This window comes from Macaca fascicularis, chromosome 5 (assembly GCF_037993035.2).
Source record: "Macaca fascicularis isolate 582-1 chromosome 5, T2T-MFA8v1.1".
NCBI classification, from domain to species: Eukaryota; Metazoa; Chordata; class Mammalia; order Primates; family Cercopithecidae; genus Macaca; species Macaca fascicularis.
This window is the reverse complement of record NC_088379.1, coordinates 127,801,573-127,819,918: the sequence shown is the minus strand read 5'-3', so window position 1 is coordinate 127,819,918 and position 18,346 is coordinate 127,801,573. Positions and strand designations below refer to the sequence as shown.

Sequence of the window (18,346 nt, the reverse complement as noted above, 5' to 3'; positions counted from 1 at the left end):
ATGAACGTTTAGAGGCTAAACAGTGAGAGGTAGGATTAAAACAAGCCACCCAAATGGTGTCTTGGTTGTTGCTCACACACTTCAGGGTGGGAGGCAGAAGACATTGACATGACAATGAAGCAGCATTCTCCAGGACCCTAGAAAACAGGAAATTTGGCTGTGGCTGATAAGTCAAGGAGTCCACAAAGCTGAAACAAATGGTATCAGCAATAAGAAAATAAAACTTTGACTAGATTAAAAATACAAGTTTATTGAGGCTGAGTTGGGCAATCAATCAAAACTGAAAGTACAGGCCTGTGTTGCTTAACCAAGGGGATACATTCTGAGAAATGCATCATGAGGTGATTTCACTGTTGTGTAAACATCAGAGAGTGTACTTACACAAACCAAGATGGTACAGCCTACTACATACCTAGGCTATACGGTATAGCCTATTGATCCTAGGCTACAAACCTGCACAGCATGTTACTGTACAGAATAACAGAGGCAACTGTAACACAATGTTAAGTATTTGTGTGTCTAAACATACCTAAATACAGAAAAGGTACAGTAAAAATATGGTATTACAATCTTATGGGACCACCATATATATATGTGGTCCACAGTTGACCAAAATATCATCATACAACATAGGTTTCAGCTGCATGGGTTCACTTACACATTAATATTTTTCTGCTTCTGCCACCTGAGACAGCAAGAACAGCCCCTCTTCTTTTCTCCTCTTCAGCCTACTCAACATGAAGATGATGATGAGGATGACCTTTATGATGATCCACTTCCATTTAATGAATAGTGTTATTTTCTCTTCCTTGTGATGTTGATGACATTTTCTTTTTTTTCTAACTTACTTTATTGTAAGAATAAAGTATGTAATACATACACAAAATATGTGTTATTGGTAAGGCTTATGGTCAACAGTTAAGCTATTAGTAAAGTTTTGGGAGAGTCAAAAGTTATATGCAGGCTGGGCATGGTGGCACACACCTGTAATCCCAGCACTTTGGGAAGCCAAGGCAGGCGGATTGCCTGAGCTCAGTTTGAGACTACCCTGGGCAACATGGTGAAACCCCGTCTCTACTAAAATACAAAAAATTAGCCGGGTGTGGCAGCAGGTGCCTGTAGTCCCAGCTACTTGGGAGGCTGAGGTAGGAGAACTGCTTGAACCCAGAAGGCAAGGTTACAGTGAGCCAAGATTATGCCACTGCACTCCAGCCTGGGTGACAGAGGGAGGCTCTGTCTCCAAAAAAACAAAAATGTTATATGCAGATTTTTGATTGTGCAGGGGGTTGTCATCCCTGTCCCCTGCATTGTTCAAAGGTCAACCGCAGATGATGTTCTAGTGGTTGAAATCAGAAGCCACTTCCAACAGCTTTGACTGTGGTGTTTTCATACCTCTACCAGTAGGAATGGCTGGTAAACCCAGACAAAATTTAGGGCCCTGTTTGACCAGTCATTTTCCAGACTGGAGAGATTTATAGCACTCAATCCTTTGGCAATAAAACAAATAAATGCTGTCTCTTTGGCCTTGCCAGCAAAAAGGAGGCTCAACACTTTTTACTAAGACTCTATCAGTATAGGAGACAATATATGATGCCATCAATGGCAGCTCCCAGATGTGAACATGTAGAAACACAGGGACCAGCACAATCTTGTTTCATTCTGACTGATCTTACGCTTCTCTAAATTTGTCTGAGTGGCCTTGGATTATACCATGTATAGCAACTGAGGCTGCAACTACTCGGTAACACTACTTATGTGACTGAAATCCATATATGATGATTTAAATCAGGTTTGACAATAATTCTGAACTAGAGTAACCTGGACCCTTTGGGGTTATGTACTTGTATGCGGGGAAAATAAGCCATAGAAGGGCTCTCTATAGGGAACAGGGTCTGTTTTTTGGCCCAGCTATTGCACCCATAATTATTGGCAATAACACCACATATCAGCAGGTCAGTCAAAGCTCCCTTTATTGGGTCATAATGTATAATAAATTGGTCCTTCACTACCTTCAGGCTGCCTAATAAAAAGATCTATTGATCCTCCCTTGGAACTTACAGTTGACTGAGTCAAGACCTTGGGGGACAGGACTGAGGTTAATACTGCAGGTTGGCTTCATCCTGCTGTTGTGTCTGATAACAGCCTTCATTAATTGCTATATGAGACCAAATGAACAAATTTGGTAATGAATAAACAACCTGTCAGGTTAATCAGAGTAGCTGATGGAGTGGCATACTGATGTGAAAATTCAAGTTTGGCCAAGAACATGTTGGGCTGAGGAGCAGATTGTTGGAAGAGACTATCCACTATGGGCTCTGAGTGTCCCTGCATACTTACTGGGTATGCCAAGAATGCAAGGACTTTATCTTTACCTAGTCCATGTCCCAGGCTTGTGTTTACACTAAGCAATCTCAAAGTATGGGGTAATAACTCCCTTTGGACAAAGACCAGGATGTTTTTTGCCTACTACAAAAGCAGTTAATATCCCAAGCTCAGTCTTTCTGTCTTACAATATAACCCACTGTGTGCAGGCTTTCATCATGGGCCCTTTGTGTTCCTCCTGTGGGAACTAGAAAAATAAGGAACTGAATAAAACCAACATGAAGCTCTGGCTACAGCTTTTGCTGTGAATAATAGTCCTTTGTTTCTGACCCAGGTGTCTTGTGCTTTCTGTAGTATCCCATGAAACAGTAACAGACTAACTTGTTAGCTTATAAATAGGGCAAAATCTCAGACCATGCACAGTTATTGACAGACATCAACTATTTTCTTCTTGGCAATAGCTGGCATTTTAGGCACCATGACTTGGCTAGCAATACATTTATTATTAGCATGACATATTATGAAAAATTATTTTCCAAAGACTTAGCCAATAACACTACAAAAACAAAAATCCCGTTAATTCCTGTGAATTTATCTGTGTGTGTCCATGTCCAGTAATTATTTCACTGTCTGTCTGAAGCACTAACAATACTAAATCCAGTGCTCGACGCCACGCCTCAATCTTTGGTGTAACAACATCATAAACTCTTGGAATCTGCTCCAATTTATTTGAAATGTCTGAATTTAAAATTCTACTATTTAGTTTACTATATTCATTCAAGATGTAAGATGAAGGAGAGCCAGAGTCTGTGGCATTTTGCAGATGATGCTGAATGTATGTGCTGGCTTCAAATTCTGACGAGTAATGGGCAGTATTATATAGGAGAGTTGAAAGGTATTTCTGCCATCCATTTGCCAGGAATTTAAGCACAGTTGGTCTGTATATTGCCAGAGATGAAGCCAGCCAAGAGGAAGTATTATGGAGCCACCCTGAGCAGGCATGGTTCTCTTTTTTCAGAGATTGCTCCGCAAGAATTTGAAGACAGCTAAGACACAAAAATTCAACTGCACCACCTCCAAGGAAGACCTTTTCCTCTTTTAGAGCATAATACAAACGATAGGCACATGTCCAGAACCTATCTTCTTTGGTTTGCATCTGTGCAGTAACTGGGTTAGTGAGCACAGCTGTAACCAAATTAATTCCTTCTGTTTTTAATAAGATTGCGATTCTATTGTTCCCATCTACAACATCCAAGGGACTGCTTCTCCAGAAGGTCACACAGACCCCATTGCCCACACAATCTTCATTCACTTGTGTAATGTAGGCCACCTGTACTGCTCCTGCAGCTTCTGCAAAAGCCTGCATCACACTGCCATTCACTGAGCCAATTACCAACTGCTTACTGTTTAAAAATTTTTCAATTAAGCGTTCAGACACATTTCCTTGTACCAGGACAAGGTTCACATTGAACTGGATTAACACCTGTAATACGTGATTTGCCCACAGTTCTTCTGAGCTGTCTTCTTGAAGCTCCATGCTAGTTAATGCTGTTTTAATATTTACAGACTTATTAAATCCCAGGTGGCGATAATTCTCTGTGAGGTCACCCTCAATGAGAACTACTCGGAGAGGCTGATTCTGCAATTCCTTGATCACAGGAGTATTAGATACTGACACAACAGTGATATATCCTGGACAAACACAAGAAGAAGTTTCAGGTAAGCCTGGTAGACAGCAAGTACAAATTCTCGAAATGTCAAACATAAATGGTTTTATACAGTTGCCTTGTTGCACACAAGCATTCTGATATTGCAACTGTACTGCTTCTTCTACTAACTTCATGCTGCTGTGATCTCCGTGACTCAAGCCTACTGCCAACTCTACCAAATCGTTACATCTGTAAGTTTTGAGAGTAGCTGTAACATGTTCTTGAAATCCATCTGGTTTGCTTACCCATTCAGTATTATCTGTCCCATTAAAATGCCTACTGTGGATTAGTATTGACTTTCTGCAGCAGGTATCGGCAAGCAGGCTGTTTTTCAGAGTTCGTGATGTGTTCTTATCTGCTTCAACCTTAGCCTGAGGTTTAAAGAATTCAGATGATTTAAGAAGTCTCCCAGAAAGATTGGAAATGGTCAATGTTTGAGAGGCAACATCTCTGAGACCATGCTCTTCCTCTATCAAATCAGTATCTGAAGGGACCTGTAGAAAAGGACACAAACTTACACTAAATGTTTCAAGTTGAGGAAATGTTTTTGTGCTGTCCATACAGTCAAATATATTGTGAACAGGTACTTGAAGAGAAACTACTTCTTCACTACAAAACTTTAAGCCTTCTGACATTACTGACACTATTACAGAAATGGGGACGCCAAGATGAAGACATTCTTCAACTGCACTGCTCCAGGCACCAACAAGAAACAAAAGAGTACTGGTTCCAGTTCTATATGTGTTATTTTGTGCTTGAACTGCTTCATTGAGAAGCTGTCCCACTGCACTGCTTAAATCCAAACTTTCAAGAAGCCTTACTGTTGAACTGATTAATACACTTTCATGACATTCTTCATCTATAATAAATTTGGATGATTTTAGTGGGCCTAGGAAAGTTCTTCCTGTTTCCGCGAATGATGAAAGTTGTTGAAGTCCCATGTGTCTTCTTTTGTTTACGACTCTGCAAGCCATCACCATGTATCATGATCTGCAAAGAAAATAAAAACTTGGAACTTCATTCAGTTTTTATTATATAGAAATAAAAATAAAATATGCTTCCTGCTTTTGAGGTACATATAATTTCCATTAAAAAAGGGTCAGTGCAATGATATAGTATTATTATTCTATTAATGATAAAGGTATGGGGGAATGGAAGAGAAGCACTCCATCCAACAGAGGAAATGAAGCATGAGGGCCATAGGCAATGTTTCCAGAAGAAAGCAATTCTTGGAATGAGTCTTGAAAAATAACTGGAAAGAGTTACAAGTTGAAGGAGGCAGTAGTAAATGCACATATATGTGAAAAAACATAGTGTATTAGGGGAAATAGAAGTAGCCTGGTTTTATGAGAATATAAAAAATGTAGTGGAGCGGCTGGGCGCGGTGGCTCATGCCTGTAATCCCAGCACTTTGGGAGGCCGAGGCGGGTGGATTACAAGGTCAGAGGTTCCAGACTAGCCTGGCCAATATGGTGAAACCTTGTCTCTACTAAAAATACAAAAATTAGCCGGGCGTGGTGGCACGGGCCTGTTGTCCCAGCTACTTGTGGGGCTGAGGCAGAAGAATCACTTGAACCCAGGAGGTGGAGGTTGCAGTGAGCCGAGATGGTGCGATTGCACTCCAGCCTGGGCAGCAGAGTGAGACTCGGTCACAGAAAAGAAACAAAACAAAATAAAACAAAAAAAACACGTGGTGGAGAACAGTAGGAGATGAAGCTCTAGAAGACGAAAGGAGTTGGTTTATGAAGGGCATTATGTGCCAGAGCAAGGAGCTTAAACTTGATCCTGTAATGGGAACCACTAAAATTTTTTTTTTTTTTTTTTTTTTTTTTTTTGAGACGGAGTCTTGCTCTGTCACCCAGGCTGGAGTGCAGTGGCCGGATCTCAGCTCACTGCAAGCTCCTCCTCTCTGGTTCATGCCATTCTCCTGCCTCAGCCTCCCAAGTAGCTGGGACTACAGGCACCCGCCACCTCGCCCGGCTAGTTTTTTGTATTTTTTAGTAGAGACGGGGTTTCACCGTGTTAGCCAGGATGGTCTCGATCTTCTAACCTCGTGATCCGCCCGTCTCGGCCTCCCAAAGTGGTGGGATTACAGGCTTGAGCCACCGCGCCCGGCCTAAATGTTTTTAATAAAAAAGATCACGAAACAACTTGATGTAGTGTTTGAAAACATGTACTCTAAACCTAGAAGTCTGGGTGTAAACTTAATCTTACTGCTTACTAGCTATATAGCCTTCAGCATGTTATGTACTTTATCCCTTAGTTTCCATATCTAAAAAATAGGGATAATAATAGAAGCTATTTCATAGAGTCATTATAAGGAGTGAATATAGTACTTAGAACAATATCTGGCACCGTGTTTTATGAGTTCTTGTTTTAATAACAATAATAATTGTAATGTTTTGGATATATTACCACTGATAACACTGTAGAGGACTGACTAGACAAGTACCAGACTGGAGGTAACGAGGCCAATTAAGAATCTTCCATAGTTATCTAGGCGAGAAATGCAGAAGAGGGATGGAGGGAAGGGGATGGATTTGGTTACTGAATAGATTATAAAGAAAAAAAAATACTACTTAAAGGGAGGTTCAAGAGCAATTGTACTTCATCTGCATATTTCAGAATTCACATATAAAGTGAACAGAAAGTTACAAGAAAGACTTTAGCCCAATAAAAAGAATTCTCAACAAGATACTCCTTAATTGAAAAGCGGTCTATTAATAAAATAACTTGCCTTGTGAGGTGTGAGCTCCCTGTTACTTAAAAGTGCCGGAGCTAAGGAGCTAAGATTATAGATGATAATCTGTAGTAAAATTTTCTTTTCTAACTCTAAAACTTGATGATTCTTGGGGTAATATGTATCTTTTAAATGTCAAATATTAAACAGCAAACAACTCTTAGACTTTTGCTTTTCCTCTAGTACTGGCCACATCACTGGTAATTTGTTTCTATAATACCTAAATTAATCCTTGAAGCTGAAGAGTAGCATAGTTCAAGATCTATCTTAAGGTCAACAGCAGGCCATAACACGATACAGGTTGAGCATCACAAATCTGAAAATCCCAAATCCAAAATGCTCCAAAATCTGAAACTTTTTGAGCACTGACATGACACCGAAAGGAAATGTTCATCGGGGCATTTCAGATTTCAGATTTTTGAATTTGGAATATTCAACTGGTGTGATGGTTAACATTAAGTATCAACTGCAGACTGAAGGATGCAAAGTATTGTTTCTGGGTGTGTCTGTGAGGGTGTTGCCAGAGGAGATTAACATTGAGTCAGCGGACTGGGAGAGGAAGACCCACACTCAGTATGGGTGGGCACCATCCAATCTGCTACCAGCATGGCTAGAAAATGCAGGTGGAAGAAGGTGGAATACACTGGCTTACTGAGTCTTCCAGTCTTTATCTTTCTCCCGTGCTGGATGCTTCCTGCCCTTGAACATCAGACTCCAGGTTACACCAGGTTACTCCTGGACTTACACCAGTGGTTTGCCAGAAGGCCTTCAGCCACACATTGAAGGCTGCACTGTCAGCTGCCCTACTTTTGAGGCTTTGGGACTCAGATTGAGCCACTACTGGCTTTCTTGCTCCTCAGGTTGCAGATGGCATATCACAGGACTTCACCTTGTGATTATGTGAGTTAATTCTCCTTAATAAACTCCCTTTCATATACACATATATCCTATTAGTTCTATCCCTCTAGAGAACCCTAATACAACTGGTAAATAAATAATGCAAATATTCCAAAATCTGAAAAAATAAAAAATCTGAAACACTTCTGGTCCCACATATTTCAGATAAGGGATATGCAACCTGTATTCCTCAAGAGTAGCTTCCAATAGGCTTTTAAGGACTAAGGAAGAAAACTAGTACTGCCTAGGACAACGAATAATGAATTGTGTGAATTAAGTTTCAAATCCTCTTTTGTGAAATTTTCAATTCTGTAGAATAAAAATTCATAATATACTCAGGCATATCTCTACACAGCATCAAAATGGAGCATCAGGCCAGGCACAGTGGCTCACACCTGTAATCCCAGCACTTTGGGAGGCCAAGGCAGGCAGATCACTTGAGGTCAGGAGTTCAAGACCAGCCTTGCCAACATGGCGAAACCCCATCTCTACTAAAAATACAAAAATTAGCTGAGTGTGGTGGTGCATGCCTGTAATCCCAGCTACTCAGGAGGCTGAGACATGAGAATCACTTGAACCTGGGAGGCGAAGGTTGCAGTGAGCTGAGTGAGGTTGCCCACTACACTCCAGTCTGGGTGACAGAGCGAGACTCCATCTCCAAAACAAAACAAAACAAAACAAAAAACAAAAAACAAAATGCAGCATCAAAATATACTTTAGGACTCTAACTTCAACAATCCTGAGACCCATTATGTCTTCCAGCTAACATCTTATCATGTTAGGTTGCCCTTCCTTCACCTCTAACCCCCATATTATCAATTCCCTATTTACCTGGTTTAAATTCCATTTGTTAATTATTGCAATCACTCCATTGCACATATAACATGCCCTCAAATTCCTTGCTCCTCTTTCTTTTCATCTTACTCACCTTGCAAAGCTACTAATCTTGATGAAATTCAACCTTGTCTACTCCATGCTTGCCCTGGTGCAGCTGAAAATAAACAGAAAAACACAACTATGCTCATCAGTGGCATTTTAAGTTCATGGACCTCAAACCTCAAGTGCCCCTTAATACTGCCTAGCAACCTATTTCCCTAGTCCATGTATCTTTAAATTTTTTTTATAAGATTGCTTTCTGTGATCTATTTAAGAAAGTTTTACCTACTCCTAAGCAGAATATTTATTCTTCTATATTTCTTCTAAAAGCTTTATGGTTGTAGTCTTTAACTGAAGTGAAACTCATTTAACATAAAGGTAACCATTTTAAACTGTACAATTCAGTGGCATCTAGTACACTCACAATGTTACACAACTACCACCTCTATTTACCTCCAAAACATTTTGATCTCCCAAAAAGAAAACTCTATTAGCCATTAAGCAGTCACTCCCTGTTTCCTTCTCCCCCAGATACTGACAACCACCAATCTTCTGTCTCTATGATTTACCTGTTCTGGATATTTATAGAAATGGAATCATATAATATGTGACCTTTGTGTCTTTCATTCAGCATGTTTTTGAGGTTCATCCACGTTGTAGTATTAGTACTTCATTTTTATGGCTATAGTTATGTATCACATTTTGCTTATCTGTTCACCCATTGATGGACATTTGAATTGTTTCCACTTTTCAGCTATTGTGAAGAGTGCTTCTATGAACATGTGTATATAAGTATGTGCTTGAGTGCTCATTTCCAATTCTTTTGGTTATATACCTAGGAGTGGAATTGCTGGGTCATGTGGTAATTCTTTAACTTTTTTTTTTTTTTTTTTTAAGAAATATTTCATTTTATTTTACTCTTTCAGCCATGAGTATTCCAAGGAAATGCAAGCTCATGAAATTTAGAAATAATACCAAATGTGAATAAGACCAGCTTTAGAGGTTGCACGGCATCAGCTGAGTATGATTGTCTGGAATCATTTTTGGCCTTCTCAGTTTGCCAAGACAGATGTACCATTTGGTCATGTAACAATTTCTGTGGTAACTTTCCAGGTTGAAGACAGTTGTCATAGAATGGTGATGCCCAAACAACTGAAATGGTCATAGTACAGAAAGGAAAACATTACCAGGTGATAAAGACTATTTGTTTATTATGAGACTAAATGGTAAACCAGAGTATATCCCCTTATATATTATAGCACTACAAACATTCCTAGTCATTCCTTCATTTCATTCATTAATTCATGCATTCAGTGAGTACTTCTTAAGCACCTACAGCATACCAGAAGGCACTGTGTTAACTGCTGGGATTACAAAGACAAAGATTATACACACTCTGCCCTCAAGGAGTTCCCAATCTAATTGTGCAGAGAGATATGGAAATGAAGCATAAAAATTCATCCTAAGGAGTGCTGAGAACAAAAGTCTGTTCAAAGCAAGACACAACCATGGATTATTCCACCACAGGTTCAATGGGAAAAGTATGTGGCATTTCTCCTGCTCTTCAGAATAATGAATGCTTGACATAGCTTTTGTCACTGTCTTCTAGTTCCAGTGTTACAAGGGAGATCCCCAGTATTACAATGAGTCACAGCGAACCTAGAAATGATTAGCATTCTTTTTATTTTTATTTTTTAGACAGGGTCTTGCTCTGTCACCTAGACTGGAGTGCAGTGGCATGGCTCACTGCAGCCTCGACCTCCTGGGCTTGGGTGATTCTCCCACCTCAGCCTCCCAAGTAACTGGGACTACAAGTGCATGCCACCGCACCCAGCTAATTTTTGCATTTTTTTTTTTTTTTTTTTTTTTTTGTAGAGATGGGATTTTGCCATGCTGCTCAGTCTGGTCTCGAAGTCCGAGGCTCAAGTGATCCTCCTGCCTAGGCCTCCCAAAGTGCCGGGATTACAAGTGTGAGCCACTACACCCAGCCAGCGTTCTTAATGTTTACTTACAAAGGTATTTCTCTGTCAAAGTCTTCATTCACTTAAAGAAAACCATTTATGATGCATCTTAAAGAAAGCATGCTCACATTTGCCTTTTATTGCCAGATTACTTGGCCTTATAAGGCCCAAATGGTAGGGGCAGGTCAGGAGCGGGGACATAGGGCGTGTTCTAATAATATATGCTAAACATGTAGGGGAGACAGCTTGTCATTGAAGATGTGCCTGACTGCCACTGAGCTTCACCCCTATACTCACCCAACAAATAATGAGGAGCTACCCCTAACTCCCCACATCCCCATGCCCTCCAAAGCTGTCTACATGGGCCGCTCTGTCCTTGGCATGTGCCCTTGAGGGCTGATCCCACTTGGCCACACAAAGGTTTATGCTCTAGGGTCTTTGAAAGAGAGATTCCTGCTCTTCAACTTTCAAGCCTAAGCCTTAACGTTTCAAGGGCTGCTTCTTCCTCTGAAATAACTTGCTTTCACTGGTCATTCATGATTTGGGTGAAAAGGCGGAGTCTCTCATTCTTGGTTGCTTAATGCAAAAGGCCTGACTCATATTTCCTATAGTGTTGTGGGACATCCAGCCACAGGCATGAAAAAGAGGAGCAAATATCTTTAACTTTTGAATGAACTGTCAGTTTTCCATAATAGCTGAACATTCCCACCAGCAATGTATGAGGGTTTTGATTTCTCCACATCCTCACTGCATCAGCTTCCTAGGGCTGCCATACCAAATTACCACAAACAACTGGGTAGCTTAAAACAATACATATTTATTCTTTCACAGTTCTGGAGTCTACAAGCCCAAAATCAAAATGTTGGCAGGGCCATACTCCTGAAGGATCAAGGGAAGAATCCTTCCTTGCTTCCTCCAGGTTCTAGTTGCTCCTAGTGGTCCTGGGCTTCTGACTGCATAACTCTAACCTCTGCCTCTGTTTCATACGGACTTCTTATAACCCAGTGATACCAGTCACTGCATTTAGGGCCCACCTTAATCTAGTATGACCTCACTTTACCTAATTACATCTAAAAAGAACCTATTTCCAAATAAGATCACATTCTGAGATGCTAGAAGGACATGAATTGGGGGTAGCATGAGGGGGAAATAATCAGTCCAGTATACTCAACACTTGTCATTTTTGCTTTTGTAATATTTTGTAATATTATAGATATCCTAGTGAATGTGAAGTGGTATCTCACTGTGTTTTTGACTTGCATTTCCCTCATATTGAGCATCTTTTCATGTGAATTGGTCATTTGTGTATCTTTTTTGGAGAAATGTCTGTTCAAGTCTTTTGACCATTTAAAAACAGAGCAGTTAGTCTTTTGTTCGTAAGTTGTAAGAGTTACTTATACATTCTGGACACTAGATCCTTATCAAACTATGATTTGCAAATATTTTCTCTCATTCTGTAAGTTAGTTTCCACTCTTTGGATTACGTATTTTGATGACCAAAAGTTTTTAGTTAGAAATTAGTAATCTAGGCCAGGCGCGGTGGCTCACGCCTGTAATCCCAGCACTTCGGGAGGCCGAAGTGGCAGATCACAAGATCAGGAGATCGAGACCATCCTGGCTAACATGGTGAAACCCTGTCTCCAGTAAAAATACAAAAAAAAAATTAGCCGGGTGTGGTGGCAGGCGCCTGTAGTCCCAGCTACTCAAGAGGCTGAGGCAGGAGAATGGCATGAACCTGGGAGATGGAGCTTGCAGTGAGCCGAGATCGTGCATTCCAGCCTGGGTGACAGAGGGAGACTCTGTCTCAAAAAAAAAAAAAAAAGAAAAAAGAAAGAAAAAGAAATTAGAAATCTAATTTACCTATTTTTGTTGTTGTTGTTTGATGAAATCTAATTTACCTATTTTTTTGTTTGCTCATATTCTTTGTGTCATATCTAAAAATCCATTGCCAAATCCAAGGTTATAAAGATTTATCCCAATGTTTTCTTCAATGAATTTTATAGTTTCATCTCTTATATTTAGTTTTTTGACCCATTTTGAGTTAATTTACATATAAAGTATAAGGTAGGAGTCCAACTTTATTCTTTTGCATGTGGATATCCAGTTGTCCCAGTACCATTTGCTGAAGAGATAATTCTTTTCCCCATGGAGTGGTCTTAGCATCTTTGTCAAAAATCAATTGGCCGTAGATGTCTATGGATTTCTGGACTCTCAATTCAATTCCACTGTTCAATACATTCATCCTTATGCCAGTACCACACGTTTTAACTACTATAGCTTTGTAGTAAGTTTTGAAATCAGGAAGCATGAGATGCCAAATATGTTATTCCCTTTGTTTCAGCTTTAATATTTATGTTAATAAGTAATCTAACTTTGTAAATGGTGTGAGGTAGGGGTTCTTCTTTCCTCATGGATATCCAGTTGCTCCAAAATAATTTGCTGAAAGGACGAGCTTGAAAAGTTTGACTTTTGGGTTTTGTTTTTCATTTTGAACATGTTATGAAAGCTTACTATGAAAGCTTACTAAGTATGAGGCATTTTACAAGTATTATGTAATGTAGTATTCACAACATGAGGGAGGTACTATAATCTATTTTAGTGATGTGGAAAATGAAGCAGAATAGTTACATAACATATACAAAATTTCACAGCTAATTTGTAAAAGGCTATGGACTAAAACCCAGGTTTGCCTAATGTCAAAGCCTATGCTATTAACTACTATATAATTCGCCTTTTAGCTGCCCCTCACCCAGCATGATAGTAATTCACCCTCTGTTCTTTAGAATCTTTTACTGAGTTTCCCTCTTCCAAACCTTTCTGCCTTCTTGCAAGCCTTATTCATACTCTTAACTTGTACATGTATCAGAGTCTCTGCTTATGATTTCCTTTCTATACTATGCTTAAATCACAAGATATTACTATGAGTAGAAAAGTCAGAGAGAACTTAGAGCAAATGGAAAAAGTCATGGGCTATTTAAAATTTAATCTGTATTTAATTTATGTGAAAAAGTTTCCTAGATACAAAAGGCATGACATTATTTAAACAAAACTAATGTATAAGCAAAAAATCACATAAACCTTATATCAAAATCAATGTTCAAGATAAATCTGCCTTGGCATTTGAAAAAGCTATTCCAAGTTTTAGTAATTTTTTTAAAAAGTCTTAGTATTCTCAACTTTAGAAGAGCTCCTAAATTATTATTTTGAATAGGTTACAGTTGGCTATAATTAACATAAAATAAAAACTCAAAACACAAATGCCCCATCCTCTAAGAGATTGGGTATAAAAAGGCAAAAACAGCAAAGGGGATAACAAAGTGGATAATTTCAAAGATGATAAGTACTCCTGGCAACTCTTCTTGGCATTGCACAGACATAATCTGATTCTTGCCCTGCTATGCATGTCCTGTTATGCACCAATGTTTTCCATAAACAGTTCTCTGTTTTCACTACTTGCCAGCTTAATGTTTCTTTGACTTTCTAAGTGTGTAATGGAAGAGCAGAGTCGTGTAATGGAAGAGCAGAGTCAGACAACTTAACTGGAATTTTGACATCAGAAGTTTTCTTTTCCAAAGATTATGTCCAGTTTGTCTAAGGTACTCAGTTTAGAGTAATAAGACATGCAATGCTTTCAGGAGCTGCATTTTGAAAAATAACAATATTTTCTTGATGGGCATGACTAGCCTTTTCTTCATCTAAATCAACTGTTTGCTCATCTCCAGTCTATTCCCAATACACAAGTCTAAACATGTCACTCTACTGTTTAAAAACCTCTAACTCAGAAAATAAAGCTTTATGCCTTTAACACAGGAGTTCCTTTTAGAAATGAACTCGTATCCTTTCACTCCTAGGCTCAAAATCTTGCAAGGCCTACCCATTTCACTTGGAGTCAAAGTCAAAGTCCTTACAATGCCCTAATTTTCTGCAGTCCTTTCTTTACCCTTCCGACTTTATCACTTACTATTTTATCCCTTGGCCACTTTGTTCTGGCCTCCTTTTTGTAATGCTTTGCATGTTCCCTATCTCAATGCTTCTGTTTTAGTTGTTCCCTCTTTCTGGAATGCTCTTCCCTAAGAAATCTATTGTCACATCACCTTCAAATATTTTCTCAAATTTTCTGCTTTTCAATGAGGCCTACCCTGAGCACCCTACAGAATACCACAAATCCTCTTTTCCCTCTGTACTCTGGATTTCTTCCATCTGTTCTACTTTCTTTTTTACATAACACTTATTCCCTTATAAAATAGGATATCATTTACTTATTTTTTTTTTTTTTACAGACTATATCTCTCTCTTGGAATATAATTTCCAGGAAGGCAATTTTAGTCAATGACGTATATCCCGAGTACCTACAATATTGCCTGACACACAGCAAGTACTCTATAAATATTTGGTAAGTGAATGAATTTTTTTCACCATATTTGTTACCCCAAATTTAAGAACAAAACTGAAGCAAGAGAAAACAGATGGCACTTTTAGTATTTCTCCAACATGAATATAAGTTTTAACCATCCTTGGAGTTGACCTGATTCCTATTTGGCACCGCCTTAGTTGAGGCCCTTTAATTGCTTCCAATGAGAGTTCCTCCTTCATATGGTGGTCAGAATTAGCACTGAAAAAGCACAAACCTAAACAAATTACTCCACTGCCAAAAAACATCTATTTATCTTAAAAAAGAAAGTCTTTACTCCTTGGCTTGATATATGTGCCTTATAATCTAACCTCAACCTAATTTATGACTCCTCTCCCACCTTTCCTTATAAACCTCATGATCTTGTCACACTAGAACATATCATTTATTTTCACTAAGCGATACTGAGTTGAATATTCTATATTTTCTTCATCTCCATGAATGCTATAGATCTTTCATGACCCAAGGCAAATGCCTCATTTCCTATCAGCCTTCTCTAATGCCCTGGGGTAGAGTTGTCCCTCCTTTCTGTGCTCCCAAGGTACTTTCTATACCCATCTACTAAAGCAGATTAAAAATACCCTGTATTAAAAACATTGTATTATGTTTGTGTCTAGCTCCCCCACTAATCTGTAGATTCCTTAGTTATTCATCTTTTATATTCTACTTTTATTTCTTTTGAACTCACCCAGTAGTTGGCATAGTGCATGACATATAGAAAGCATTAAATACATTTGGGAGATTTAAGATTGCCTATGTGTTTAATGTTTTCCTGGATAACGATAATGTTCTAAAGTGCAGTTAGATTAGTTAATAGCTATTTTTCGAAACTAATTACATCCTACTCAAGATCTGGGAATTGGAATCTGAGCCTACAATTAAAAAAAACATTTTAACTAGTAGTAAATATTCCAAATATAAAAGCCTAAATCATAGCGTGATATAAAAATAGGTTAATATACTACCCAGCCTTTTAATTGTCATTAGATCAAACATGATCCAAGAGATCCTAGAAATTAGGATTGGGTTGAGTATATACTTGGTCACTATTCATTTCTGGGTCTAAGAAATCCCTTTAATAGTAGTATTAAAAATGAAATATATGGCCAGGAGCAATGGTTCACGCCTATAATCCCAGCACTTTGGGAGGCCGAGGCGAGCGGATCATGAGGTCAGGAGATCGAGACCATCCTGGCTAACACGGTGAAACTCAGTCTCTACTAAAAATACAAAAAATTAGCCGGGCGTCGTGGCGAGTGCCTGTAGTCCCAGCTTTTCGGGAGGATGAGGCAGGAGAATGGCAAGAACCCGGGAGGTGGAGCTTGCAGTGAGCCGGGATCTCGCCACAGAACTCCAGCCTGGGCGACAGAGGGAGACTCTGTCTCAAAAAAAAAAAAAAAGTATATGACCTTGAAACTGATCAAGAGCAACTTTCCAAGTGAGATAAATGATGTGAAAAATCATATATTAAAGTGACATTTTACTTAACTCAAAAATTATCTTGAATTTACGCCATTTTAATTTTCACTGGGTAATTTCATATGGAAAAATCACCTGCAATATGAGGATAACCTTACCTATTTTCCAGAAACCTAATGAGATTTTTATCAATGATTACAATACTTGCGTGTCTGTCTGGAATATAATATGAACAAGACAGGCTGATGGTTTTGGAAAATGTACCATGTTTCTACTTACTAAAGCATGAAAAGTGATTTGACAGAGTGCTTCAAGAATGCACTTTGCACTTGTTTTCCTCTCCTACCTTCAGGAAGATAAGTGAGACAAAAAAAAAAAAAAAAACCAACAACAAAAAACTAACGTTAGAATTCTTCCTGAATCCATTTTTGAAGAATCCAGTATAATTTTTAGAAAATATTTACTCTAGAGAAGACATTGTAGGAGGCATAAAAGGGGCCCACATATGTGGGCAATTAAAAGTTGAAGTTTTAGCCGGGCGCGGTGGCTCACGCCTGTAATCCCAGCACTTTGGGAGGCCGAGGCGGGCGGATCACGAGGTCAGGAGATCGAGACCACCCTGGCTAACACGGTGAAACCCCGTCTCTACTAAAAATGCAAAAAATTAGCCGGGCGAGGCGGCGGGCGCCTGTAGTCCCAGCTACTCGGGAGGCTGAGGCAGGAGAATGGCGTGAATCCGGGAGGCGGAGCTTGCAGTGAGCCGAGATCGCGCCACTGCACTCCAGCCCGGGCGACAGAGCGAGACTCCGTCTCAAAAAAAAAAAAAAAGTTAGAAGTTTTAAGATTCTCTCATTTCTTCATTCCCACCAGGAAGTCAGTGGTCCACCCTACCTCACTCTTTCTCCCCTTTCCTTTAAGCTGATTCCTGGCCAAATTCAGAATGGACAGAAGCAGTAAATCCGGCCCTCTGGACAAGAGATTGAGTTGGTTTACAAAAGTTTCACGAGTATCTAAGTCTAGGTACTTACTGAATCAACTGGATAATCAGACTACCCGTGTCTGACTCTGAAGTGCAGATCAAGCTGACATTGTTGACAACTGGCTAGATCTTAGGTCTGGGCCAAGGAAATGGCTGGGGGCGTGTGTGTGTGTGTGTGTTGGGGTTGGGGGGCGGGGTCCAATAGTAATTATGGGTGGGGCCAACTTGTAAACAAATGCTACACGAAACATACGTAAAAACGTTTATCTATGTATGTAGTGAAGCTTTAAACACATCCCAAGACCCATGCTTATCCCCATACCCACGTCCCTCCAACGACACTGTTGCCCTATGCCACTGCTATACAGAAATTTTGGCGTCTACCATGCCAGAATCCCTGCCCAAAACAGGGAGGAGGTAAATGGCTGAAGGCCAAGCTCCAGGCACTGTGGAAAATGAGGAAAGTCTAGCGGCAAAAAGAAAAGGCAGTCCACTCTTCCTCAAGTACTCCTAGCCACATGCTGGACCCATTCACCCCAGGCCCTCCAGGCCCTAGATTCTCATCCTTTCCCTGGCCCGAAGAGGACAGAAAAATCAAACACAACGGCTCCCACGTCTTCAGGAAAGACTTAGCTCAGCAGTCAGCGGAAGCACCTCACTACTAACCTCGCTCCTTTCTCCTGTCCTGCGGGAGGCTGGAGTTCCCGGCTTCCCACTGGCCAGACGCGATTCTGGCTGGGACAGCAACACCAAAAACGCCAGGGTTAGGGCGCCCCCTTCCCCGTCCGCAGTTTGCGCATGTGCGAAGAGGGGCTTCTGGTGGAGCCGAGGGTTAGTTGCTAAGAAACACAGTTGGATAGAAAAGTTCCGCTTAACGCCGGACTGCGAAAGGCGGGAACGTCACTCTATTGGTAGAGAGTAGAGAGAAAGGGCTGGTTTAAAGGCCTTCTTTTCTGTCCATTGGATGGACTGGATGTCAATCATTCAGACTGGGCGGGCGGGGCTGAGAGAGGTCGGTGAGAGCGGCCTTAG

The 18,346-nt window shown here is 40.0% G+C and overlaps 1 protein-coding gene across 3 annotated transcripts; it reads right to left on the bottom strand.

The window, feature by feature from the left end:
• Positions 1-230: 230 nt before the first annotated feature.
• On the bottom strand, positions 231-18,103 carry BBS12 (Bardet-Biedl syndrome 12). 3 transcript variants are annotated; one of them, XM_005555865.4, is made up of 3 exons: positions 17,981-18,103; positions 8,597-8,659; positions 231-5,021 (listed from the first exon to the last, which is right to left on the bottom strand). In XM_005555865.4, exon 3 carries the CDS (start codon positions 5,009-5,011, stop codon positions 2,879-2,881), a length of 2,133 nt encoding a protein of 710 aa, XP_005555922.3. In that variant the 5' UTR covers positions 5,012-5,021; positions 8,597-8,659; positions 17,981-18,103; the 3' UTR covers positions 231-2,878. The 3 variants fall into 3 exon arrangements, with proteins under 3 accessions (XP_005555922.3, XP_073897088.1, XP_005555923.3); XM_074040987.1 differs by having other exon boundaries at positions 231-4,525; XM_005555866.4 differs by lacking the exon at positions 8,597-8,659.
• Between the last annotated feature and the right edge of the window lie 243 nt (positions 18,104-18,346).